At 33.9% G+C, this 24,861-nt stretch overlaps 1 protein-coding gene across 19 annotated transcripts in view; it reads right to left on the bottom strand.

The window, feature by feature from the left end:
* ATP11B (ATPase phospholipid transporting 11B (putative)) overlaps positions 1-24,861 on the bottom strand; it is a 110,900-nt gene that overhangs the window by 26,292 nt on the left and 59,747 nt on the right. For all 19 annotated transcript variants that reach the window (XR_011529363.1, XR_011529362.1, XR_011529365.1 and 16 more), the window contains 7 exons: positions 23,171-23,374; positions 18,329-18,482; positions 17,009-17,111; positions 14,226-14,371; positions 12,940-12,999; positions 11,236-11,363; positions 10,059-10,197 (listed from right to left, as the gene is read on the bottom strand). Coding sequence is in view for 11 of the 19 variants with exons in the window: in XM_070583220.1 (XP_070439321.1) it covers positions 10,059-10,197; positions 11,236-11,363; positions 12,940-12,999; positions 14,226-14,371; positions 17,009-17,111; positions 18,329-18,482; positions 23,171-23,374 (934 nt within the window). In the remaining 8 variants the exon portion in view is untranslated. The remainder of the gene's footprint in view (positions 1-10,058; positions 10,198-11,235; positions 11,364-12,939; positions 13,000-14,225; positions 14,372-17,008; positions 17,112-18,328; positions 18,483-23,170; positions 23,375-24,861) is intronic.

The following is a 24,861-nucleotide window of genomic DNA, read 5'->3' as shown; positions in this document are numbered from 1 at the left end:
ATTTTAAATAGCTTCTTCCCTGAGAAAGTTTTCTTGCTGGGATCACAGAAAGGCAACATAAGCTATTTCAAAAAGTCTTCTGGACAACAGCAACGTTGTTAGAACAAGTGCGTCCTAAGATGAGATGACTCACTCTGTAGAGACCAACAAAGGAGGAGATAAATTCTTCTTTTTTAAAAAACACAGTCATTTGTTTTTAGTACCTCTCTAACTTAAAGTATACTTAATAAACATTCTTCATTGCTGTTTACCTCCCAATTATTTAGCTTTTTTAAAAAAACGATTTCATTAGTAGCCAAATTCATAGAAACACAAAGTAGAACGGTGACTGCCAGGGGCTGAGAAGAGGGGGAAATGGACTATTGTTTAATTGGGGTAAAGAGTTTCAGTTTTGCAAGATGAAAAGTTCTGGAGATCTGTTGTACAACAATGTGAACATATATACTTAACACCACTGAACTGTACTCTTAAAAAAGTTGATTGTAAAAAAAGTATTAATTTGTATCTTTTAATTATGTGCAGTTTACTGTATACTAATTATACCTCAATCAAGTTATTTTATAAAAATGATTTCATGGAAGTCAGTATTTTAATTATTCTTGAAGGACTTAAAAATTTTTTAAAGTTACATCAAGATGTCTAACAAATAAATATAACAATTTTACCTTTTGTCAAAATTCTATTAATAAAAAAGAAATGGTGATTGTACTTTTCTATGAAGTCTTTAAAAACATCAATTAAAAAAAACTGATCCTATCAGATTACAGAAATATTTTAAAGTTTTATGTTAAGCTCTTTTTTTCTAATCCTAAAACCCAGGGACCATTTCATATCTGAATTCATTTACTTATTTGCTTTTTTGCTGAGGAAGATTTGCCCTGAACTAACATCTGTTGCCAATCTTCCTTTTTTTGTATGTGAGCTGCTGCCACAGTGTGGCCACTGACAGATGAGTGGTTTAGTTCTAGGCCTGAGAATTGAACTCAGGCCACCAAAGTGGAGCATGCTGGACTTAATCACTAGGCCATTGGGGCTGGCCCTGTTAAACTCACCTTTAACTTTAAAACGTAAAATGAAAAGATTACCCAAATAATATATTCACCAAATTACGTTTGACAAACGTCTGTGATGATACTACTGTATAAGACAAGCCCCAGTTTCTAACACATACTTATATTCCAAATATATATTACGGAGATTAACCCCTTATTGGATATATGATTTGCAAAAATTTTCTCCCAACTGTTGGGTTGTCTTTTAGTTTTGATACTAGTTTCTTTTGCCATGCAGAAACTCTTTAGTCTGATGAACTCCCCCTTGTTTATTTTTCCTTTGGTTTCCCTTGCCTGAGAAGACATGGTATTCGAAAACATCCTTTTAAGTTCGATGTCAAAGAGTGTACTACCTATATTATCTTCCAGGAGTTTTATGGTTTCAGGACTTATCTTCAAATCTTTGATCCATTTTGAGTTTATTTTTGTGTAGGCATGAGATAATGGTCTACTTTCATTCTTTTGCATGTGACTGTCCAGATTTCGCAACACAATTTATTGAAGAGACTGTCTTTTCTCCACTGTATGTTCTTGGCACCTCTGTCAAAGATTAGCTGTCTGTATATTTGTGGTTTTATTTCTAGGCTTTCAGTTCTCTTCCATTGATCTGTGCGCCTGTTTTTGTACCAGTACCATGCTGTTTTGACCAGTATGGGTTTGTAGTACATTTTGAAGTTAGCGATTGTGATACCTCCAGCTTTGTTCTTTTTTCTCAGGATTGCCTTAGCAATTCAGGGTCTTTGGTTGCCCCACATGAATTTTAGAATTCTTTGTTCTATTTCCGTGAAGAACATCATTGGGGTTCTGGTTGGGATTGCATCAAATCTGTAGATTGCTTTGGAGAGTACGGACATTTTAGCTATGTTTATTCTTCCAATCCATGCCCATGGAATCTCTTTCCATCTATTTATGTCATTATCTATTTCTTTCAATAATGTCTTATAGTTTTCATTGTATAAGTCCTTCTCCTCCTTAGATAAATTTCTTCCTAGGTACTTTATTCTTTTAGTTGCGATTGTAAATGGAATTGTATTCTTGAGTTCTCTTTCAGTAAGTTCGTTATTAGAGTACAGAGATGCAAGTGACTTTTGTAAGTTGATTTTGTACCCCGTGACTTTACTGTAGTTGTCAATTATTTCGAATAGTTTTCTGATGGCTTCTTTAGGATTTTCTATATATAAGATCATGTTGTCTGCCAACAGTGAGAGTTTCAGTTCTTTGCTCCCTATTTGGATTCCTTTTCTTCCTTTCTCTTGCCTAATTGCTCTGGCCAAAACCTTCAGTACTATGTTGAATAAGAGGGGTGATAGTGGACATCCTTGTCTTGTTCCTGTTCTCAGAGGGATGGCGTTCAGTTTTTGCCCATTGAGTATGATGTTTGCTGTGGGTTTGTCATATATGGCCTTTATTATGTTGAGGTAATTTCCTTCTATCCCCATTTTGTTAAGAGTTTCTATCATAAATGGCTGTTGGGTCTTGTCAAATGCTTTCTCTGCAACTATTGATACGATCATGTGGTTTTTATTCCTCATTTTGTTAATGTGGTGTATCACAGAGATTGATTTGAGGATGTTGAACCATCCCTGTGTCACTAGTATAAATCCCACTTGATCATGATGTATGATCCTTTTGATGAATTGCTGTATTCGGGTTGCCAATATTTTGTTGAGGACTTTTGCATCTATGTTCATCAGAGATATTGGCCTGTAGTTTCCTTTTTTGTGCTGTCCTTGTCAGGCTTTGGTATCAGAGTGATGTTGGCCTTGTAGAATGTGTTAGGAAGCGTTCCATCTTCCCTCATTTTTTGGAATAGCTTGAGAAGGACAGGTATTAAATCCTCCCTGTAAGTTTGGTAGAATTCCCCAGGGAAGCCGTCTGGTCCTGGGCTTTTATTCTTTGGGATGCTTTTGATTACTGTTTCAATCTCTTTCCTTGTGATTGGTCTATTCAGATTCTCTGTTTCTTCTTGATTCAGCTTTGGGAGGTTGTAAGAGTCTAAGAATTTATCCATTTCCTCTAGATTGTCCATTTTGTTGGCATATAGTTTTTCATAGCATTCTCCTATAATCCGTTGTATTTCTGTGGTATCTGTTATTTCTGCTCTTTCATTTCTAATTTTATTTATATCTGAGCTTTCTCTCTTTTTTTCTTTGTAAGTCTGGCTAGGGGTTTGTCAATTTTATTTATCTTCTCAAAGAACCAGCTCTTTGTTTCATTGATCCTTTCTACAGCTTTTTTTGTTTCAATAGCATTTATTTCTGCTCTGATTTTTATTATTTCTCTCCTTCTGCTGACTTTGGGCTTTGTTTGTTTTTCTTTTTCTAATCCAATTAGGTATAGTTTGAGATTGCTTATTTGGGATTTTCCTTGTTTGTTAAATGGAGCGTGTAGTGCGATGAATTTCCCTCTTAATATGGCTTTTGCTGCATCCCATATGAGTTGGTATGGTTGTTTCCATTTTCATTTGTCTCCAGATATTTTTTTGATTTCTCCTTTAATTTCTTCAATGATCCATCACTTGTTCAATAGCATGTTGTTTAGTCTCCACATCTTTGTCCTTTTCTCAGCTTTTTTTCTTGTAATTAATTTCTAGCCTTATAGCATTGTGATCAGAAAAGATGCTTGTTATTATTTCAATCTTCTTAAATTTATTGAGGCTTGCCTTGTTTCCCAACATATGGTCTATTCTTGAGAATGTTCCATGCGCACTTGAAAAGAATGTGTATTCTTCTGTTTTTGAATGGAGGGTTCTATATATGTCTATTAAGTCCAGCTGGTCTAGCTTTTCATTAATTCTACTGTTTCCTTGTTGATTTTCTGTCTGGATGATCTATCCATTGATGCGAGTGGAGTGTTGAGGTCCCCTACTATTATTGTGTTATTATTAATGTCTTCTTTTAGGTTTGTTAATAGTTGCTTTATATACTTTGGTGCTCCTGTGTTGGGTGCATAGATATTTATAAGCGTTATTTCTTCTTGATGGAATGTCCCTTTGATCATTATATACTGCCCCTCTTTGTCTCTCTTTACCTGTCTTATTCTGAAGTCTATGTTGTCTGATATAAGTATTGTGACACCTACTTTCTTTTGTTCATCATTAGCTTGGAGAATCCCCTTCTAACTCTTCACTCTTTGCCTGTGTTTGTCATTGGAGCTGAGATGTGTTTCCCGGAGTCAGCATATTGTTGGGTCTTGTCCTTTAATCCATGTCGCCACTCTGTGTCTTCTTATTGGAGAATTCAACCCATTTACGTTTAGGGTGATTATCGATATATGAGGGTTTAATGCTGTCATTTTACCACTCCTTTTCTAGTTCTCCTGTATTTCCTTTGTTTCTCGTCCTGTGTATTTTGGTCTACCAATTGAGGTATGTCATTTTTTATGTGTTTCTTTGTTTTCTCCTTATTTATTGTCTCTGTTCTGCTTTTTTGTTTAGTGGTTACCATGAGGTTTGTATTCAAAATCTCATGGATAAGATAGTCCCTTTACTGATGGCCTCTTAGTTCCTTAGTCTAAACTGATTCAGTCCTTTTCCTCTTCCCCTCCTAAGTTGTTTTTCTCACATCTTATTCCATCTTGTGTTATGAGTTTGTGGTTAAAATTACAAGATTATTTTTGTTTTCGGTGTTTTCTTTCCCTTTGTCTTTAATGCTGTACTTGAGTGTTTGCTATCCTGCTCTGATTCTGTCTACCTATTTATCTCCTTACTCCATGCTTTGTAACCCTTTTCTCCCCCCTTTTTTTTTCAGGTATGAGGGCCTTCTTGAGGATTTCTTGTAGGGGATGTCTCGTGGTTACGAACTCCTTTAGCTTATGTTTGTCTGGGGAAGTTTTTACTTCTCCATCATATCTGAAGGATATTTTTGCTGGATAGAGTATTCTTGGCTGAAAGTCTTTGTCCTTCAAAGATTTGAATATGTCATTCCAGGCTCTCCTGGCCTGTAAGGTTTCTGAAGAGAAATCCACTGAAAGCCTGATGGGGGTTCCTTTGTAGGTTATTTTCTTCCACCTTGCTGCCCTTAGGATTCTTTCTTTGCCATTCAATTTTGCCAGTTTCACTACTATATGACTTGCAGTAAGTCTTTTTACAGTGACATATTTAGGACATCTGGCAGCCTCTTCCACATGGATTTCCTTCCCTAGGTTTGGGAAGTTCTCTGCTATTATTTCTTTGAACAAGCTTTCTACTCCATTCTCGTTCTCCTTTGGAATACCTATAATTCTTATGTTGCACTTCTTAAATGAGTCTGATATTTCTCGGAGACTTTCTTCATTTCTTTTTAGTCTTAGTTCTCTCTCCTCCTCTATCTGGAGCATTTCAACATGTCTATCTTTGATCATGCTGATACACTCCTCTATGGTGTCTGCTCAAGTATTCATGGAATCTATATTTTGTTTTATTTCTTCCATTGTGTCTTTCATCTCTAATATTTCTGATTTTTTCCTTATAGTTTCAATCTCTTTTGTGAAATAGCTCCTGAACTTGTTGAATTGTTTCTCTACATTCTCTTTTACCTCATTGAGTTTTTGATGATAGCTTTTTTGAATTCTTTGCCATTTAGATTACACAGTTCTGTGTCCTCAGGACTGATTTCTGGGTGCTTGTCATTTTCTCTCTGGTCTGGAGATCTAATATAATGTTTCATATTGCTAGAGGGAATGGCTCTGTCTTTTTGCATCCTGGTGTTATTTGGTGGCAGTTACCACCCATCACCACTGGGTGGGGGTCCAGAGCCACGTATTTTGAGCCCTCTGTCTTCAGAAATCCCAGGAGCTGAGGCCATGCTGAGTTGGTGGTGGGAGGGGCGCTTTCTCCTGCATGCTCTTGGGGTTTTCTCCCTCTGCTCTTGCTATCTGGTCTCGTGGGGTGTTGACTTGATAAGATCACCCCACCGCGAAAGTTTTTGCTCTGGTAGACGGCTTCCCTCTAGGCTGCAAGGGCTCTCTGAAGTCCTTGATGTTTCCGCAAATGAACGTCCCCTCCCCTGTTCCTTCCCTCTTGGAGGCTGCCTGTGGTCCTGGATCACAGTCTTTAGGGGAGGGAGTGAAGTTTTCTCTTACCCCATTCATCCTCCTCTGAGGGGGAGTGCAGCTTCTCTGCCCTCTGTCATATTGCTGTGTGAGTCTCTCTGACGTTTTTTGTGTTGTGTTTGGATGTCCTCTGTTGGAGTATGAATGTTCTTTTTGTCATATATTGGAAGGGAAAGATTACTGGGAAAACTCACTCCACCATGATGCTGATGTCACTCCTAAGCTACCAGGGTTTTTTTTTAAGGCATAAACCTGGCCACAGAGGCTCCCAGAGCAAATCCTCCACCACCTCTGCTCTGGCTTCTGCAGTCCTGCTTGCCCCCCAGCAAGCTCCCTTTCTCATCACTGCCTCCCCTTTTGCCGACCTAGAAATGGATCTGCTCCCTCCATCCCCAGTGTCTGCGAACAAAATGCATTTGTGAGCATTTTAAGCTTGCATAAAGCTAGGCAAATTTCATAAGTTTAATTCTACTCTTTTGAAGAAAAACAATTTAAAAATTAGTCACTAGTTCAGTCCTCTTAATATATTTTTGTTCTCTGGCAAATTTTAAGAAGCAACAGTACAGAAATGTCACTTTTATGGTGTGCTGAAGATAAAGATCTGCCCATAGAAAAGCAGTTTGTAGTCAAATACACAAACAGGTACTCAGATATGTCACATACACTCTTCCAGTCTTTCAGATGTGAGAGAAAATTAATCAGGATTCTTATATTTTACTAAGGGGAAGGAAGACCTATTAAAAAGATCTGAGATAAATACACAAAGAATGAATAGTTCTTTCTTAAGTTAAAGAGAAATTAAGAATGAGTGAATACTTCAAAAACATTTTGAATATTAATCAATACTTATAATATTCATGATACTGCTAGACCTTTATACAAAAAATGGGGGTAGAATCTAAACTTCCCATGAACTGTCCTGTCCTACCTGGATGTCAAACTACTGCAACTCTTTCTCTTGCTCCTCTCTCAAGATGACTTATTTTGCATTGACTTCATCTTTACCTCCAGTCACTCCTCTTCCCATACTTCCCCTAATAATGTTTTCTACTCTAGGCTCTCAATCATTTGTAGATTTCTTGGGCAGACAACAATAATTATTGCAAAACAGAAAGCATTCATCATTGCCGACCAATGGGACAGGGACTAGATGTCTAAAGAGATTTTCAGTAGAGGGAGATGTGAGGGGAACTGGAGCCAAAGGATAGGGGTCTGTGGGCTCAACCCTGAGGAATAGATGGTTGTAAGAGAGACTTTGGAAAGAAGAGGCGAGAGCATTCTAGAGAGGAAATGTAGTAATGGCTTAGAAGTAGAAACCAGTGCAAGTCCTCAGAGAGCCAGCAAGGTCAGTTTAATTTACACAGTTAAAGAGGAGAGTTTCGGGGAGAAGTAGATCAGGTGGGATTGGGGAAGACCGGGCCTTCAACATGATCTGACAGTAAAAATAAAAACAAATACTGCTAAGACTTTTTGAGTACTTCTATATACTAGCCACCATGCCTAATGCTTTACATATAATATGTCATTTAGTCGTCATAGCAAACCTATAAGGTAGGGATTATGCTAATTTTGCAGGTGAGGAAACCGAATCTTAAGAGAGGCTAACTCACTCATCCCAAATCACTCAAATGATAACTTCAACTTCAGGTGCCAGGATGGGAATCCATTTAACTGATTCCAATGTGTGTTTCTTTTCCACTATACCTGGTATACTGGTGGCAGAGAGAGGTAGATTAATTTCTACTGGTATATATCTGAGAGGTAGAACTGGTAGGCTAAAAGGGGAAAGAAGTGAATGACTTATAATTTGAGCTAAAAAACAAACGAAACCAATAATTAACAGCTGGTAAAGAAAAAAAAACCCTTGTACTAAAGGCCAACAACAATTTACCCTTCATTAAAATTTTATCTTTTGCATAAAGATAATATACAAAGATTTGATACTGCATAAAGATAATATACAAAAATTTAGATAAAGCATGCTCAAAATTTAATTTAAAAAATTAACTAGAAACAAACTTAAACTCTCAAATTAAGAGAATTACGACATGTAATAGGACATTATATAACTGTGAAAAAATATTTTTGAAGCATTTTTAATAACATAGAAAATCACTTAGGCTATACTAAGGGGATAATTATAATATAGCTATAATTGAGAAATAAGGGGATATGAATTATTTGGCTAGTGAAAAATAGCAAAAAACAAAAAACAATGGAAGAAAATATGTTAAAATGATAGAAGTAATTATATCTGGGTAGAAGGATAACAGGTAATTTATTTTCTTTATATTTTTTCCTATAAATTTCAAATTCACCACAATGGGCACATATTACTTTTAAAATCAGGAAAAAAAGCAGTAACTAGCAACAAAAGATTTCTTTAATTTTCTTTTCATCCAATGACATCTTCTGTCTTGACTCTTTTCCCCTCTTCATTCTGTCCAGTTTCCACCCCAATATTCCAGGTGGAAACGGGCATACTCACTATATGTTTGATGGTCCCTGCACAGTGGCAATACTGTGCAGAAGGGCACCAGGCTAATACTTGTTTCTCAAAGGAATTTAGGATTGTGGCTAAGTACACAGGCTTTGAAGCCATACAGATTTGAGTTTAAAATCTTCTCTTGTAATTTACTTACTGTGTGACCTGAGGCAAGTTTCTGAGGTTAATTTTCTAATATGCAAAAAGTAATAAATGATATTTTCTTCACACAGGTTGTTATTAGGATTTAATAAGCTAATAATGTAATACACCTGGCACAGAGAAAAAACTCAATAAAAGGAAGTTATTATTTGGGAAGTGCTGTAACCCTTATGCTACCCAAACTAGATTCATATTTTTGTCCAAATCAGGCTAAATATGGCCTCAAAAGTGAAGTGGCAGTAATATGTATGTTCCTACTCTACATCCTAAAAGAATGTGAATGGTTGAAGCCTCTCTACAATTGAAATCCATTTCCTTCACTGCACTTGCATATTGTGTTATTTTACTTGCTCAATTTCTGTATCCCTCACAAGACTTGAAACTCCATGACCGAATGTGTCAGTTACTCTCATATAACAGAGCCTCGTATAGTACACTGGAATGGTTGGTCCTCAATAAAAGTTTGTCAGAAAGACAAAACTTCATATTCTCCCAGCTGCAAATCTTGTATCTGTGTGTCTCCAAGTATATTTTGCAATACTAAGTACTGCCAGTGGAACAGGGAAACTAAAGGTGACAAGCACTTTTAGTCCACCATAGAACACTGCTGTCATTTCCTTTCCGTCTACTCCATCTAGCTAAGCCTAGAAAGAGAAGTCTAGTTCTGCCAAGAGTCTCTCAACATGAGCATTCAATCAGGACACAGTAACAACATACTGTGCAGCACTCTTTTCTAATTCCACATTTCAGAAAAGTGGCCATTCTAAATAGTAACTTTTGACCTCCTCAGAATTGCTAGTGTACATGGAAGAGTATGGTAGCACTTCCCAAGCATGCCACAAGAATAATTCATGCAATTAAAAGCAAAAAACTAAACACTAAGTTCCTCATTTCTCATCTGAAGAAGGTGGGTCATATATCTTTCCAACAGGATTATTGTGAGGATTAATGGAGACGGGGTGCATAAAGCACTTAAGACACTAGGAAGGACTGAATTAACAGTGTTATTTTTATTAAAACGCAATCCTAAAGTGAACACCATGCAGGTGCATGAACATACTCCTGTGTGAATTAATTTTTGAATGGAAAAATTGCCTAATAACTTGTTTCATATTAAGATTACTCTGTATTGCCTTTCTGTTTTAATCTTCATTTACATGAAATTTTATTAAGTAAAAAAAAGTTTAAAATCTTTATAATTGAATTTTAACTTAATATCTGCAATTGTATAATTTAAATTGAATTTTATTTTTTATGACAGAAAGTTATCAGAAACCCAACTAAATCAAATTATTAACAGGCATTCTTTAAAAAACTATATATTTTACCTGGCCATTTCCAAGCAGAGATATATCTTTCTCCATTAGAAAATAGGATCCAAAAAAGAAAATAAAGGCATGACTGAAACCCAGGATGGTCCAATAAAGAAATGTTTTAATGCTTAGTTGACGGTTTTTACTAATGTCTCTGTAAATTAAAAAAAAGAAAAGAAAAAGAAACACATTAGGACTCATCATTTACCCACTAAATGATTATTACAATTTGATAATTAAAAAAACAAGATGGATTTTTAATTCAAAATTGCTTGAAAATATTAGCAGAAAGAATAAATCCAAATTTATAAACCACTGCTTATAATAACATCTGTGTAACAGCTTATAGTTCACATAATATATTTAAATACATTTTCTAATTTGATAAATATGATAGGCATAATACTTCAGTTTAATGGTGAAAAGTTGATTTATCTGTATTATATTCTATTGTGAACATTCTGCCACTCTGCCATGATTGTTTCTTTTTAGTGAAGTCATTTGAGTTAGATTCAGCACTGAGGCTCCTAATTGACTTCATGTCCATCAATAGATATTATGGAAAGAACAGTCTGTGCCAATCTTGGGTCAAGCCCAGTCCTAGACATCCTGCGAAATCAAGGAATCTTTTGCCATTTCTGGATAACTGACAGCTCTATAAGAGTGGGGATCAGGTTAATGTGGGAACTACCTGAGGAATAGTTCCACATCTCTGTGATTACTTGGTTCAGGGGATGCAGGAATAATCCAGGGGATTTGGGACAGGAATTAATGTCCTCAACCCTGCATTTTGCATTGATTACTACTCATAAATTTCACAATGCTAGAACATGAACTAATTTTTTAGGAACTCTAGAGACAACCAATTACTGAATAACTTCTTTTGTGCACATGAAACAGAATATTGCTGGTTTGCAAGAGTAAGTGCAAATTACACAATCGCCCAATGCATTCCTAGGATGAAAGTGATCATTCCTAAAAACACTGGAAAAATTCTTCAAAATTCCTCTTTGATGTTCAACAATTACTAATCATATGACAACTAAAGTACTTTCGTCAGTAAAGTATTAATCACCAAGACACTTTCAAATGTATTCGCTTATTTTTAAGGTATTTTTAGAAATTGGTAACTATGTAATAAACTACTTGCAATCATAACTGTTATGGACATTTACTACTGGAAAATACTTACCGATACAGGGTGGGCTTGTTCTGTAAAACGTGAGGGTCTATATGCTGTTCCAATAGACTATATGTCAGAATAGGTAGGGAAGTAAAACAAATATTGTATAAAGTCAGGTACACGCTGTCATACAGTGTCTAGAAAAAGAAATTGGTAGGACTCTTGAGATTCTAAACTATGTATTACTACTATGCATATCATCACAAAGCAGCATATTAAAAAAAGGCATAAAAATTATGTAATCTGCTCAATTGACACAAAAATCCATTTTAACAATTCCAATTTGTTTCTTATATAGACATAAACATATAATGTCCCTAGATTTATATTCTTTGTGGGAAATGGAACATTCTGTTATGTCAAGTGATCCTGGAATTATAGTGAATTGAATCTGTATTTCAAGATTCTCTACAATTTGGTCACTGATGTAATTTTACACAATTCTCCTACATGTATCCTAGACTTCTTACTATTCCTTTGATATGCTACACATATAGTTCTGCTTTCATGGCTTTGTCTTCCCATCTAAGTCCCATATTTTCTTTAAGGTATGATCCAGGAGACTTTAAACATTGGCTCAAGTCCTTGATGATAGCTTCCTCTTCTCAACAGTCATATGTGCTACTGCTGGTATGAATTGCTTAGCACTTTGCCTATGCTTCATATATTGCTTTTATAATACTCTCTCTCAAATTATACTATAAACTCCCTGAAAAATCTAATCAAAATAGGTTGTTTCCTTTGTCATACGCTCTTAAAACATTCTTTATTTTATTCAAGTAAGCAAACATTGTTAATGGCAATCAATGCCCAAGCAAATATTTGGAATTTAGAGTTACAGGTTGTAAACAGAGGCGAAAATAGTGCTTAAGGATAGAATCAACTCATGAGAAACCTAAGATAGTTAAGCTCTTGTTATTTCGATAAATTAGAACGAATGTCTTGATCAATTAGAGATGTATAGTCTGGTATGTAAAAAGGGTGCTCAGTCAAAAACAGGTCTAAGTATGATTTAGTTATTAACTTAGCTACTATGTGATCTTGGGCAAGTTACTTAATCTCTGTGGATTTCAATTTCCTTTTCTATAAAATAAGACAGAGCAGGTAAGAAATGGCAAATATGTGACATGTGTACAACTAAAGACCCACCATGTGTTCATTACAGCTACTGCTAACCAATTATGGGTTTTTTTCCTGAGCCTATAGCTTCAGAACCCTTTTCAATACAGCAGTCTTGGTGGCCTCTAACAATTATTTAGAGTTGGCTTCTGAGATGAAAGTTAGATGTCATTCCTGGACTCAATCATTAAAGTTCCTTCCAAATCTAAAAAAATTCTATGAGTGAAAAGATATATAATGATCTAATCCCCCAACAGTTATCTGGCCTGGCTTGACAGGGATTTTTACAGAAATATTACATGTAAGTTGAAAAAAGTTACCAAAATTCTCTCATAACCTGTAAAAAGTTAGTATCTATTTTTCAAAAGGCATCCAAATTAAAATATATTTTGATATTAACACTCACTTCAAAGTGAAAATCAGAATAAATAAATATTATGAATGCCATACTAATTAAATACACTAATTAGAAAAGTTTTGTCCTATTATCTGCAGGACTAGAAAAAATGGACAAAGTTCTTCCAAGTATCTACAAAAAACTGAACACACATACTTTATTCTAAAAGGATAAAACAAAAGCTTCTATTTACTTACTTGCTGAGAAAACAAACAGTAGAACTGATATAAAAATTGGGGTGTGATAAAGCACACATTCTGAAAAACAAGATTAAAATGAAACAATTAAAACATCTGGGTCTAAAAGAGAAACAATTTCTAAAAATGGCTATTAAAAGAGTTCAAAACACAATCTCAGTTGATATGGTAAGTAGAAGAACTGCCCGTAAGAACTTGTCTATATAAAATGGGAAAATAGGATTCCCATTTTATTAAAAAATGCCTAAAAGTATTCTAAGCAGCACTGCCAAATGTCAGAATAAAGATACTCTTGATTCCTTTCCCTGCCAAGCAATACCATAATTTTGAATTTACAACTTTCGAACTATTATTCAGTACTTTTCATATATAGTACAATAAGTAAGGTTACTTAAACTGTTGGGCTATAATAGCTTTAAAATGCAAAAATATTTAAAACACAAAAATGGAACTATCAAAACATCTTTCCATTTTAATACACTTATGCCACAATAAAGCTATAATAATACGCTAGAAAAAAAAACTATCATCTATTAACACTATGCAATCTATCTTTTCTTTCATTGTCTTGCAGCTATTACTTAATTATAGGAATAAACGCAATAAAGGACACTCTGCTGTATTAAATGTCTCGGTAGTCAGGGGCTCTTAACATGGGTTCCACAGAACCCCGCCCTCCCCAAAAGGGTCAAGAGATAGAACAGTATTTCAACATAATTAGTTTTCTTGTAATCCTACCTATTTTATTTTATGCATCTAAAACCCCTACACTGAGCAGTAGTTTATACATCTCATTAGACTACCAAATGGTCATTCATGGTACAAAAAAGATTACAAACCTCTGCTTGAAACCACCATATTGAAGTTAAACAAAACTTATTACTGGTTCAGGACAAAACAACACTAAAGAAATCAAATTAGTTGTGTTCTAATCTGCATAGAATAAAATATATCAATTTTAAGTGTAAATTTTGATGTGCTTTGACAAATTTATACACCCATGTAACCACCACAATCAAATTAGAGAACTGTTCTATCATGCAAAGTTCTCCTATATTCCTTTCCAGTCAATTCTATCACCCGCACCCCCAGCCTCCAGCAATTACTGATTTGCTTTCTGTCAGTATACATTAGATTTATGACAAAATAATCAAACCATATGCCATAAACTGTTATTTTCACTTATAGAAACAATTTTTAAGAATATATGATAACAGCATTCCTTAAATTGAAACTTCAAATTACTATGGCAGTAATTGATTCTAAAATGTCTCCATGAAACTCACCTTATAAAAAAAATACTGTACAAGGGTAGCTATTCTAATATAATAAAAATGACCATGAACAAAAAGCAATTTGGAGAGGAATTTAAATCTAGCTATTGCATAGTCACTGTTTCTTGCAGCTTGTCTTCCTTCTTTACCCATGATTCCTGTAATAAAGGAGACAAAAAGGCAAGTTCACTGATAACTGCTAAGCATAATTTTCATGATATATCTGTAAATATCTTAATTATCTATAGCAGCTGAACCTGGACTTAGGATCACTGTATCCTAATATACAGCAGATAGCAGATTCCCAAAAAGTTGTTCTACTTAAATCAAATTTGTAATTAATAAAAAGCTACAATATATACACCAGGTATATAACACAAATTTTCAAAGACTATAATAAAATAAAACACAATTAATATAAAAATAATATAGAAAGTTCAGCATCTAATAAGAACCTCAATTTTTACACTAATAAGCACAAAGTACTAGTTAACAGATTTCTAATGGAAAGAGTGCTATAAAAAAAAAGCTTTAACATCACTATTTCCAAAGAACATAAAAAAAATCCAAATTGATTTGAACCTAGCAAAAATGAGCATGTTTAACTGTTTTAAAACTTTCACACATAAATCAAACAAAATGTGCTTTTTAAAAGGAAAGTATACAAATCACTTCAAATCTGTACATAATGTTATCGATAAATAAGAGTACATTTCTTTTAGGTTACAATAATCTCTAGGTTTCAAAGAGTTATTGCCAAGTTTATTTTTTCAATCTGAAAGCAGCTTTGAAAAATTATTTTTCAAAATTAAAATTTTTAATTGTTTTCATAAAAGAATCAAAATGTTCTAAAATGTACAGGTAAAGACAATCACCTATATTCCTAACACCTAGAGAAAAACACTATTTTTAGTCTATATCTTTTTAGAATTTTTCCTTCTGCATATTTTGGACGTATTTAATATATATGGGATTATCTGTTTTATAATCTGCTTTTGTCACTTAATACATTATGAACATTTTTTATATTTCTTCGTCAACATATTCATTTATTTTCTTAAAAGAAATTCCTGGATGCATAATTGCTAGGTCAATAGGCACACATTTAAAATTTTGCTATACACAATAATGCAGAGTGTACCAATTTACACTCCCACTAACATTGGATTAGAGCATTTGTTAATCTATACCTTTGCCAATTCCAGCTTTTATCAATCTTTGTAATTTTTGCCAATCCGATAGGCAATTTTAACTTGCATTCTTTGATTAATAGTGAGACTAAACAATTTTTTCATGCATTTAGTTATTTGAGGTTTCTCCTTTTGTGACAACTAATGGCTCACATCCTTCCACACATTTCTATTAGAGTGTTTTCTTATTCTCCTTAATTTGCTAAGACCTCACATATTAGGAATATTAAGACTTTGTCATCTATTTTGCAAATATTCTTTACTAGCTTGTCTTTAAAACGTGTTTTTGAGGAGTGTTTCTGCCATACATACCAATCTTTTCCTTTATAGTTCTTTGCTTTGTTTGATTTTGTACTTAGAAGATCCTTTCATACCTCAAATTACAGGATTATTCATTAAATTTTTCTTCTATTACTTTCATGGTCTTTAAAAATTATTTAAACCCTTAATCCACTTGGAAAAATTTGTTTTGCTATAAGCAATGGAAAGGGACCCAACTTCTCTTTTTCCCCCCAAATAACTAGCCAGCTATGTCAGTATTTTTTTTTATCAAATAATTTGTTTCCACACTTATTTGAAACATCTCCTTTGTTATACACTAAATTTCTAGATTTTTGAATCTATTCTAGTCACTGGTCTGTCTGTTATCATACTAGAGACAAACTGTTACAAATATTGTAGCTTTTTATTCTTTAACGTATGGTATAGGAAGTTATCAAATTGCTATGGAGATTTATGGGAAACAACAGCGTACGAACTAGAAAGAAAATTAAGTTTTCAAAATGAAGAGTAAATTATCCCAAAGAGGAAGGAGCGGATTTGAGACATACACTGGAAATATCAGACTCGATAATTACTCATCATAGGACATTACAGAGGCGATACCAGAGCAGGGACTAGCCTAACTCTACAATTCTACGTTTCAACAAAAAACTCATACTTTTCTCTTTAGCTTCTGTATTTGTATAATAAAATTATTGAGGAAGACAGGTCAGAACACGGTTTAAATAGCAAATGATTGATAATTTAAATATAATATTAGTATTCCGAATCCACTAAAAATTTTAGGCAAAAACAGAAAAGAAATTAGAATAAAGGTTATTAAATTAGAAAACTATTTGCAATTTTATATTATAGTTTGGTGTAATTTCCTGTCTTTAAAATTGTCTTTAAAATGAGTTGCAGAATCTGTAGGTTGACAAATAAAGTAAATAATAATAGCATCTAAAGCAAGAATTTAAAACCATGAAGGCAACTATGGAAATCACAAACTTAGAGGTTAAAAATGACAAAATAATGTGTGAAAGCACTTTAAAACGTACAAAATGGCATGTAAAAATAAAGTTACTTTATTATGAAGGAGAATTGACAAAGATAAAATTCACTTATATGGTACTTATTTCCTTGAAAATTTGGAATTAAAATATTCTAAATATTGGGCTTAATTATAATAGGCTTCTGATGGGAATATACTGTGATATATTACCATGTTCTATTTAGTTTTCATTCATATATTTGATATTGCACTTTAGTCTACAAAAGGAAATCTCAAAATCACCAAATAATTATATCAACTTTAAAAGTTCAGGAAAAAAAATCAATCACCTATGCCAACATGTGCTTCTTGTATCATGCTTACGTCATTAGCACCATCACCAACAGCCAGTGTTATAGGTTTCTCAGGTGAGACTTTTATCAGTCTTATTACCTGAAAGACACACAACTAATTAGTTACTTATGATAAAATTTCAATTTTCTTGTATTTATATAAAGTCATTTATCTGAAATGACTCTGTTGTAAGAACAGTAGAGTAATAAAATTAATTTTATATTAGACAATAATATGCACTGGGGTTCATTTTTTGAGGGATGTCTCCATTAAGATGTCAGAAATGACACAGCAAAACAGAGTACTATCTTTGAATTTTATGATGAGAAGCAAGAATCTTTTAAATACAACTTAAATTTCTAAAAAGCTTAATAATAATAAAGTGTGCAAAAAAATAATTACACTTAATTGAACTTTGTCTGGCAAAACTTTTTCTTTCTCAAGAAATTATTCTTTCACTTGATACAGAAGATAATTATCTTCTCTTGTAATAAAATTTTAAAAAATTTTAAAAGCAATCAACATTAAATTTAATAAAATCAAAAAAAGGATTTCTTTAGAATTGTTGAACATACATTTATAAAGAACCTAGGCGTTAGCTCTGTTTGGTCTCCAGTTTTAGTCTCCATAGACTGGGGTATGTGAATTACAATAATATAGGCATTGTAGCAAAATTCCAAGAAGCCAAAAAAAATTGGATGTCTAATTTATTACCCCTATATGTGAAACAATCAGTGTTTAGATGTGCACTGTGATAGTTACAGTCTAAGACTCCAAATACAAAAATATTTGTATAGGCTTTCATTTGAATCAAAGTTAGCTGAAATTTAATTATTTCCTGTATACAGCTTCACATCACAAGTTAATTGGCTTTTCAACTTTTTGCTAAAGTTCTATTTATCACTTAATAGCCATTTTCAACAAAGAGATTATTACTTTATGAGAACGCAAGAATAAGCAGAGATTAACAGAACTACCTGAAGGTGCAGATGAATTGAAGTCTCACAGCTAAGTAACTAGTTAAGTAACTAACTTGTGAAACTTCAGTTATCACAGTTCAAATTTGTATCTTAGGAAAATCAGAAACTGCTATTACAGACTTTCTAGATCATTATGAATAGTTGAAACTTTAATATTCCTTCTGAAAATTCCAAAGGTTTAAGGTATACGGTTAAAATTCATAATATAAGAAGTAACTGACTCCTAGTAAGATTCATATATTGCATACCACCAAATGGAACTAGATAAGGCATTAACCTTAAAGAATACTTTTAGATCTAAATATCTTTATGGAACTTTTTATAACACAAACATACCTTTGCTTTCTGCAGTGGTGCCATACGACAGCATAATACAGCTGAACAATTTCTGCAAACATCCATAAATAGTTTTTCATGCTCCCTGAGTGCAAGAGAGAGGCTGGTCCCATCCACCACGAGGCCATGTTGAATCACGTGATCCTCTTTAATTCTAAGATAGAAAATAATTATATCTTCTGTAGGACACTTTGAAGCCATATTATTTACACTCATTTACTAAACAAAAGATTTTTACTGAACCATTCACCCATGGACTTTACTCTTACAAAACTGATATATCAGGGAACAAACTGAGTTGTATTACCTGACAGTTGAGATTAAGCAGAACTGACAGTGACTGATATGATGAGTAAAACAGATGTATTCAATTTTACAATGAATTGATATATAGATTTAGTAACTATATTTTCTAAAATGTGAATTATAACACATAATCTGAGGATACTGTCTCAAATTGTGAGTATGAAAAGTCTTACAAAAATAAAAATGTTATTAGTTACACATTTAGCAATTCCTAATTAAAAAAATTAAATGAAATCAAGAATGCTCAGGAAATTCAGAAGCTAGATTCACTATGTGTGTAAGTAGGAAGGAAAGGAAGGAAGGAATCATAACTGCCTCTTCATATTAACCCCTGTAACAGACTGTAATGCCAGATATTACTATGGTGGAACATGGATCACACTTCCCTTGTGACCATATGCTACACGAGTACTACTCAAAGTATAGTCTGATTACTGGCAGCTGGGTAAACTACTCATTGCCTGAAGAGACAAGAAGCTTGCATGAATATGTAAATCAACTACATTTCTGAGCACACTATTTTAACAGTTTCTCTTCACTCCCCGTTTGGTAATAAGACTTTCTCGATGAAGGAAGCAGTGCACAGGTTTACATTCTGGTGCAAAGTCCTTTATGTTTTTGAAGGCCAGCACTCAGAGTAGCACAGTGCTACATCCACAAGGAAAATACTATAGTTCACCATTGGGTTCATAGGATAGAAGACTGCTACAGAGAAATATCCCTCCAATTTTATTTTATTTTTTCCCCTAGCTTTATTGAGATTATTAGTGACATAAAACGTAAATTTAAGGAGTGCAATGTGACGATTTGACACATGTACATATTGCAAAATGATTACCACAATAAAGTTAGTTAACACCTCCATCCCTGCATGTAGTTACCATTTTTGTGTGTGTAGCAATAACATTTAAGATGTACTCTTTTAACAACTTTCAAATATATAATACAGTACTGTTAATTAGAGTCACCATGCTATACACTAGATCTCCAGAACTTAACCATCCTATAACTGGAATTCTGTAACCCCTGACCATGTCCCCACTTCCCCTAGACCCCACCCCCTGGCCACCATCATTCTATGATTTCTGAGTTCAGCTTTTTTAGATTCCATGTATTAAGTATTTGTCTTCCTCTGTCTGAATTTTTTCATTTAGCCTAATGCCCTCAAGGATCTTCCACACAGTCACAAAAGGCAAGATTTCCTTCTTTTTTATGGCTGAATATTTGTGTGTGTGTGTGTATCTTTATACGATGTATACTTTTTGTACAAAAAGGGAAATGAACGATGTATAAAGATACACACACACACAAACACAGCTAAACACATCACATTTTTTTTATCCATTCATCCATCAATGGACACTTAGGTTGTTTCCATTCTCGGCTATTGTGAATAATGATGCAAGGAATATGAGGGTACAGATATCTCTTCAACATAGGGATTTTATTCCTTTTGGATAAATATTCAGAAGTGGAATTACTGGATCATATGGTAGTTCTATTTTTAGTTTTCTGAGGAACCTCCACAGTGTTTTCCATAGTGTCTGTACCCTCGATTTTTAAATGAGAAGTAAGACTATTAAATGAATAACAAGCTATAAAAACTAAATATATATTGATAGATTTCAGTCTTGTAATATTAATAAAAATCTTTTGAATTAAAATGATGTCTTTCATACTATGCCTAATCACTGTTGTGTTGCACTGTAACTAAAAAGTGGTAAAAAATTGCCTTTTATAACATAAACTTTTATGACGTAAATTTCTTAAAAATATATTTTTCTTTTCTTTATTAATTCTCTAATATCTGAAATCAGCACCTACAGTGACTGTTTTTCCTCCCTGGTGGCCAAACTTTACTTAGCAACCTGTGCTGCCTCCAATGTGTTCAGCGTAAGCACTGCCTGAGAACATGCCTCGGAAGAAGGAACAGCAGCCAAAAGTGGGACAAAGGCAATCAGTTTTCCTAGGGAAATTTCCCAAGGCACACTAATAAAGTTTTCCTCTGGCTGGGCTTCATAAATCAGCAAATTAGCTGAGAAGAATCCATGAGATATTTATGAAATATGGAAAAGCATCTCACAGTTCTGGCACATATAGATAGCACCTGCTCATCTCTGTAGCCTCATGTCTCAATACTTCCCATACCCTCTCCCATCTATTCCATTCTTTGGCCATACCTAACTAGAATCAATACCTTGAATGAGCCTCTTTCTCAGCTCTAGGAATTTGCATACACTGCCTCCTTTGCTTCTCTGTGTTACTCTCTGATCATTTAACATTTCAGCTCTTAGGAAATAACACAGTCATGAGTTGTTCCACAAAATTTCCCTCTTCTGTCCACTCAAAGCTTTCTGTTCTTGCCTTAGTTACAATTCAGGTGTGACAGGTCTATGACAATATATTTACTTCTGTTTTTTCTACATTCTAAGTATTCTGAGAGTAAACAATACACCTTACATGACTTTGTGTTCCAAATGCCTAGACAGGAGACAATCAGTATGTTTGTGAAGGAATGAATATGTAAATTAAAGCTTTCAAAGGTAGAGAATTCTTTGCTCCATCCAATGTTTTTAGAATAGACACTTCCTGAAAGCCTGTAAATCAAAATCCTATTGACTTACATGATTCTCAGAAAGTATGATTATCTCAGAAAGTATATTTCACCAAAAAGGTGGTATCTTTAAAATATAAATAAATTTCACATAGCAAACCTAAAATTCATTTTAAGCTATAGTCTTCACTTTATAATACAGCTTTTGTACAAAAAGGGAAATGAACAACATCCATGATCTCAACAGATTTACTAAAAGCATATACATAGTAGACTTCCAGAAAATATTTTAAACACAAATAATTATCTTTAGATGGTTGATTATGTTATTAGCCATCATATCTTCTTTATCATTTCCAGCAATTTTTAAATGGACATTTATTACTTTTATGGTCAGGAATAATATTTTAGAAGGCATATTAAAGTAAATGATTCTGAGAAATTAATTTATATGTTTTAGAGAGCTCTCCTTGATACTTAAATGTTTAAGTAACCATAATGGTGCTAGGACTGCTCTCAAACTATAGTATAATTATCTAGATCAATCACCTTTTTGAACTCAAGCACTGAACCTTCTGAGAGGTGTAGTGTCTCTTTAAAACATCCCTTAAATAAGTTTTTCTTTGATGAAAGCCAGAGTTTAGTACCACATCAATGCCTGCATAACAAAAGTAAATAAAGCACTAAATGTACATTGACAACTGTGGCATAGCCTTTTCACGTTTGTTTTTCTGCATTAGTAGCACAAGACTGCAAATGACAGGTACTTGTAGAGATCTAAGATGCCTACACACGAGCAACACTGGTGCTTACACTGAAGCACTCCTTAATTTACTGTGAAAAAATTAGACTGCGTTAAGTGGGGGTTCCTAAATAAAGTTGATCTGCCTATAAACAATTGATTTAAAAAAAGAGAATGGATTTAGAGTACAAATACTTAAGAAATTATCTTTGAACAGTAAAACACAAATTTCCCAATTTGGTCATGTGAACTAGATCAGCGGCTGGCAAATGTTTTCTGTAAAGGGCCAAGAAGTAAATATTTCAATTTTAGGTTTTGTGGGCCAAGAGGCTAAATTGAGGATATTATGCAGGTACTTACACACAAAAGAGGAAATAAATTTTGACAAAATTTTTACTGACACAGTAAAAAATGTAATAAAAATAATCAAATATAATTTTTTTTATAACAGAAGTCTACTGATGAGAAGAATGGACATTTTTTGGGGGAGAGGAATAACATTTTACTTAACTGGGGTTCAAAGTGAGTGTTCCCTAGCATAAAAATCAATTACAAACGTCCATCTGTTAATGCTGATCTGTAATGAGACTTACATTTTAATACAACAGAACTGTCTGTAATAAGATTTTATATTTCATCTTTGAATATGTCTTTTTAAAGAGGTGGCATATTAAAGTGTCACTGAATAATAAACACAATGCTTTGCTATCTAATTTGATAATAAAATAATCAACACTCCACTGTGCTTGAAAAGTGTAATATTAAAAGCCTGTTTTTCTTTTCTAGTTTGGACATGATGGGTAAATACCAATAATAAAAGTACAGTAAAATACGGCAATATGTGTGGCACTCAAAACACTACCAAGTTATAACTGTGTCTTTGTGATTTGCAGTGTAGGAAGCAGCAGTGAGGAATGATAAAAGTGCTTCTTCTGGTCTCTGTCACAAATAGTACTCAACCGTGCTGTTGTAGTGCAAAAGCCTTCACTGATAATATGTAAATGAATGTATGTGAATGTGTTCCAATAAACCTTTATTTACAGACACCAAAATTTGAATTTCATACAATTTTCACAATGCAAAATACTATTCCTCTTTGGATTCCTTTTCATCTATCAAAAAACGTAAAAACTATTTTGAGCTCATGGGCTGTAAAAAACAGGCAGTGGGCCATTTGTGGCCAGTGAGCCATAGTTTGCTTGACCCCTGAACTCTGCGATCCAGATAATTATATTCTTACCTTCTGGCAAGCTGCCTCAATTGTTCAGCACAATCACTGTCTGATTTCTGGTTTGTAAGTTCGAGAATGTTCATGGTTCTGTGAAAATGTCCACATGATAAACTCACACTAACAGCTGTTTCATGTTTATCTCCAGTAAGCACCCATACTTTGATACCAGCCATTCTCAACGCTTCAATAGTTTCTCGAACTTTATCTTGTAGTCTGAAAATTACAAAAAAAACAGAATTAGAAGTAGAGAATAATTTTTTGACTCTATTTTAAGTATAAACCACATAGTATAAGTAAGGTAAATTCTGGGCTCCTTGATCTAGGAATGTTACAATAGAGTAATACAACTGATATTTTTTCCCATTAGGGAAGAAACAGGAATAACCAAATTAGCGATCATTTGATTGAAATAAAATCTACAGCTTCCTATTTTAAGAGTATATCTTTGGGGCCAGCCCAGTGGCACAGTGGTTAAGTTCACACATTGTGCTTCGGTGGCCCAGGGTTTGCTGGTTCGGATCCTGGATGCGGACCTATAAGCCGCTTGTCAAGCCATGCTGTGACAGGCGTCCCACATATAAAGTAGAGGAAGATGGGCATGCATTTTAGCTCAGGGCCAGTCTTCCTCAGCAAAAAAAGAGAGGTAGATTGGTGACAGATGTTAGCTCAGGGCTAATCTTCCTCAAAAAAAAAGTTAACAACAACAACAACAAAAAAGAGTACATCTTCAAAGTTGATTTTTATAGAACCAAACTAAGTATATGGTCTTCATAAAGTCCTATTTTGTTACAGTCTTAAATTTCAAATTAGAAGATTTTCCTCTTTTTTTGATATGAAAATCTCATATCAGTAGTTTAATAATCAGACTGTGGACAATAAAGGACTACATAGCCTCAGGTGAATCTCAGAAATCTCATGAGGACAACTCAACAGTAAATGAAAACCTAAATTAAAAAAAAAATTCAATCACCCTTAGATCTAGGGGGTAGAGGAAAATATAACAACAGGCTTAATTTGTAGAATTCAATTTAATTCAAGAAACTGTTAAACATACATTGAGATACATGCTGGGGAACAAAGACAAAGAATAAATGGACCTCAAGGAATTCACAAGCTAACAGAGAAAGTCTTTAAATAATTATAATATACTGCCACAAGGACAACATTGAACTACCTACAAAACATGGAGACTTCACAAAGAAGAGAATTTTTAATCCTGTTAGAGGTCAGAAAAGGTCTTACTGGAGTGGGGGTAATATCTGAGCTACACTTTATGAATAGGTATTCACAAATGAAAAAGAGAAGAATGGTCCAGGCAGAAGGTACAAGGAACAAAGGCACAGAATAGAATAGCTTTAACTATAGCTGTTGTTGAGAGGAGAACTACAGACAGTTTGGTACTGTTGCAGCATAAAGTGGAAGGGGGCTGTGGTGGGAGGTGAGTCTGGAGAAGTAAGCAGATGCTTCAAGTCACTGTGTGGCACCTGTGAAGTATTCTAAAAATTTGAGCCTATAGGTAAAACCACAGATAGCTGGATTCTTTCATCTATTTCAGATATCTGACTAGAACAAAAATTCCATATACTAAGCGGGAAAAATTAAGGCTTGAACTGTCTATTTTGATTTTAAATACATTATAGGATGTTAATAAATGGAATTTACGTCATAAATTAGAAACACTTGGCTGTAAAAATCTTACA

This window comes from Equus przewalskii, chromosome 18 (assembly GCF_037783145.1).
Source record: "Equus przewalskii isolate Varuska chromosome 18, EquPr2, whole genome shotgun sequence".
Taxonomy (NCBI): Eukaryota; Metazoa; Chordata; class Mammalia; order Perissodactyla; family Equidae; genus Equus; species Equus przewalskii.
This window is presented reverse-complemented; position numbering and strand designations above follow the sequence as displayed.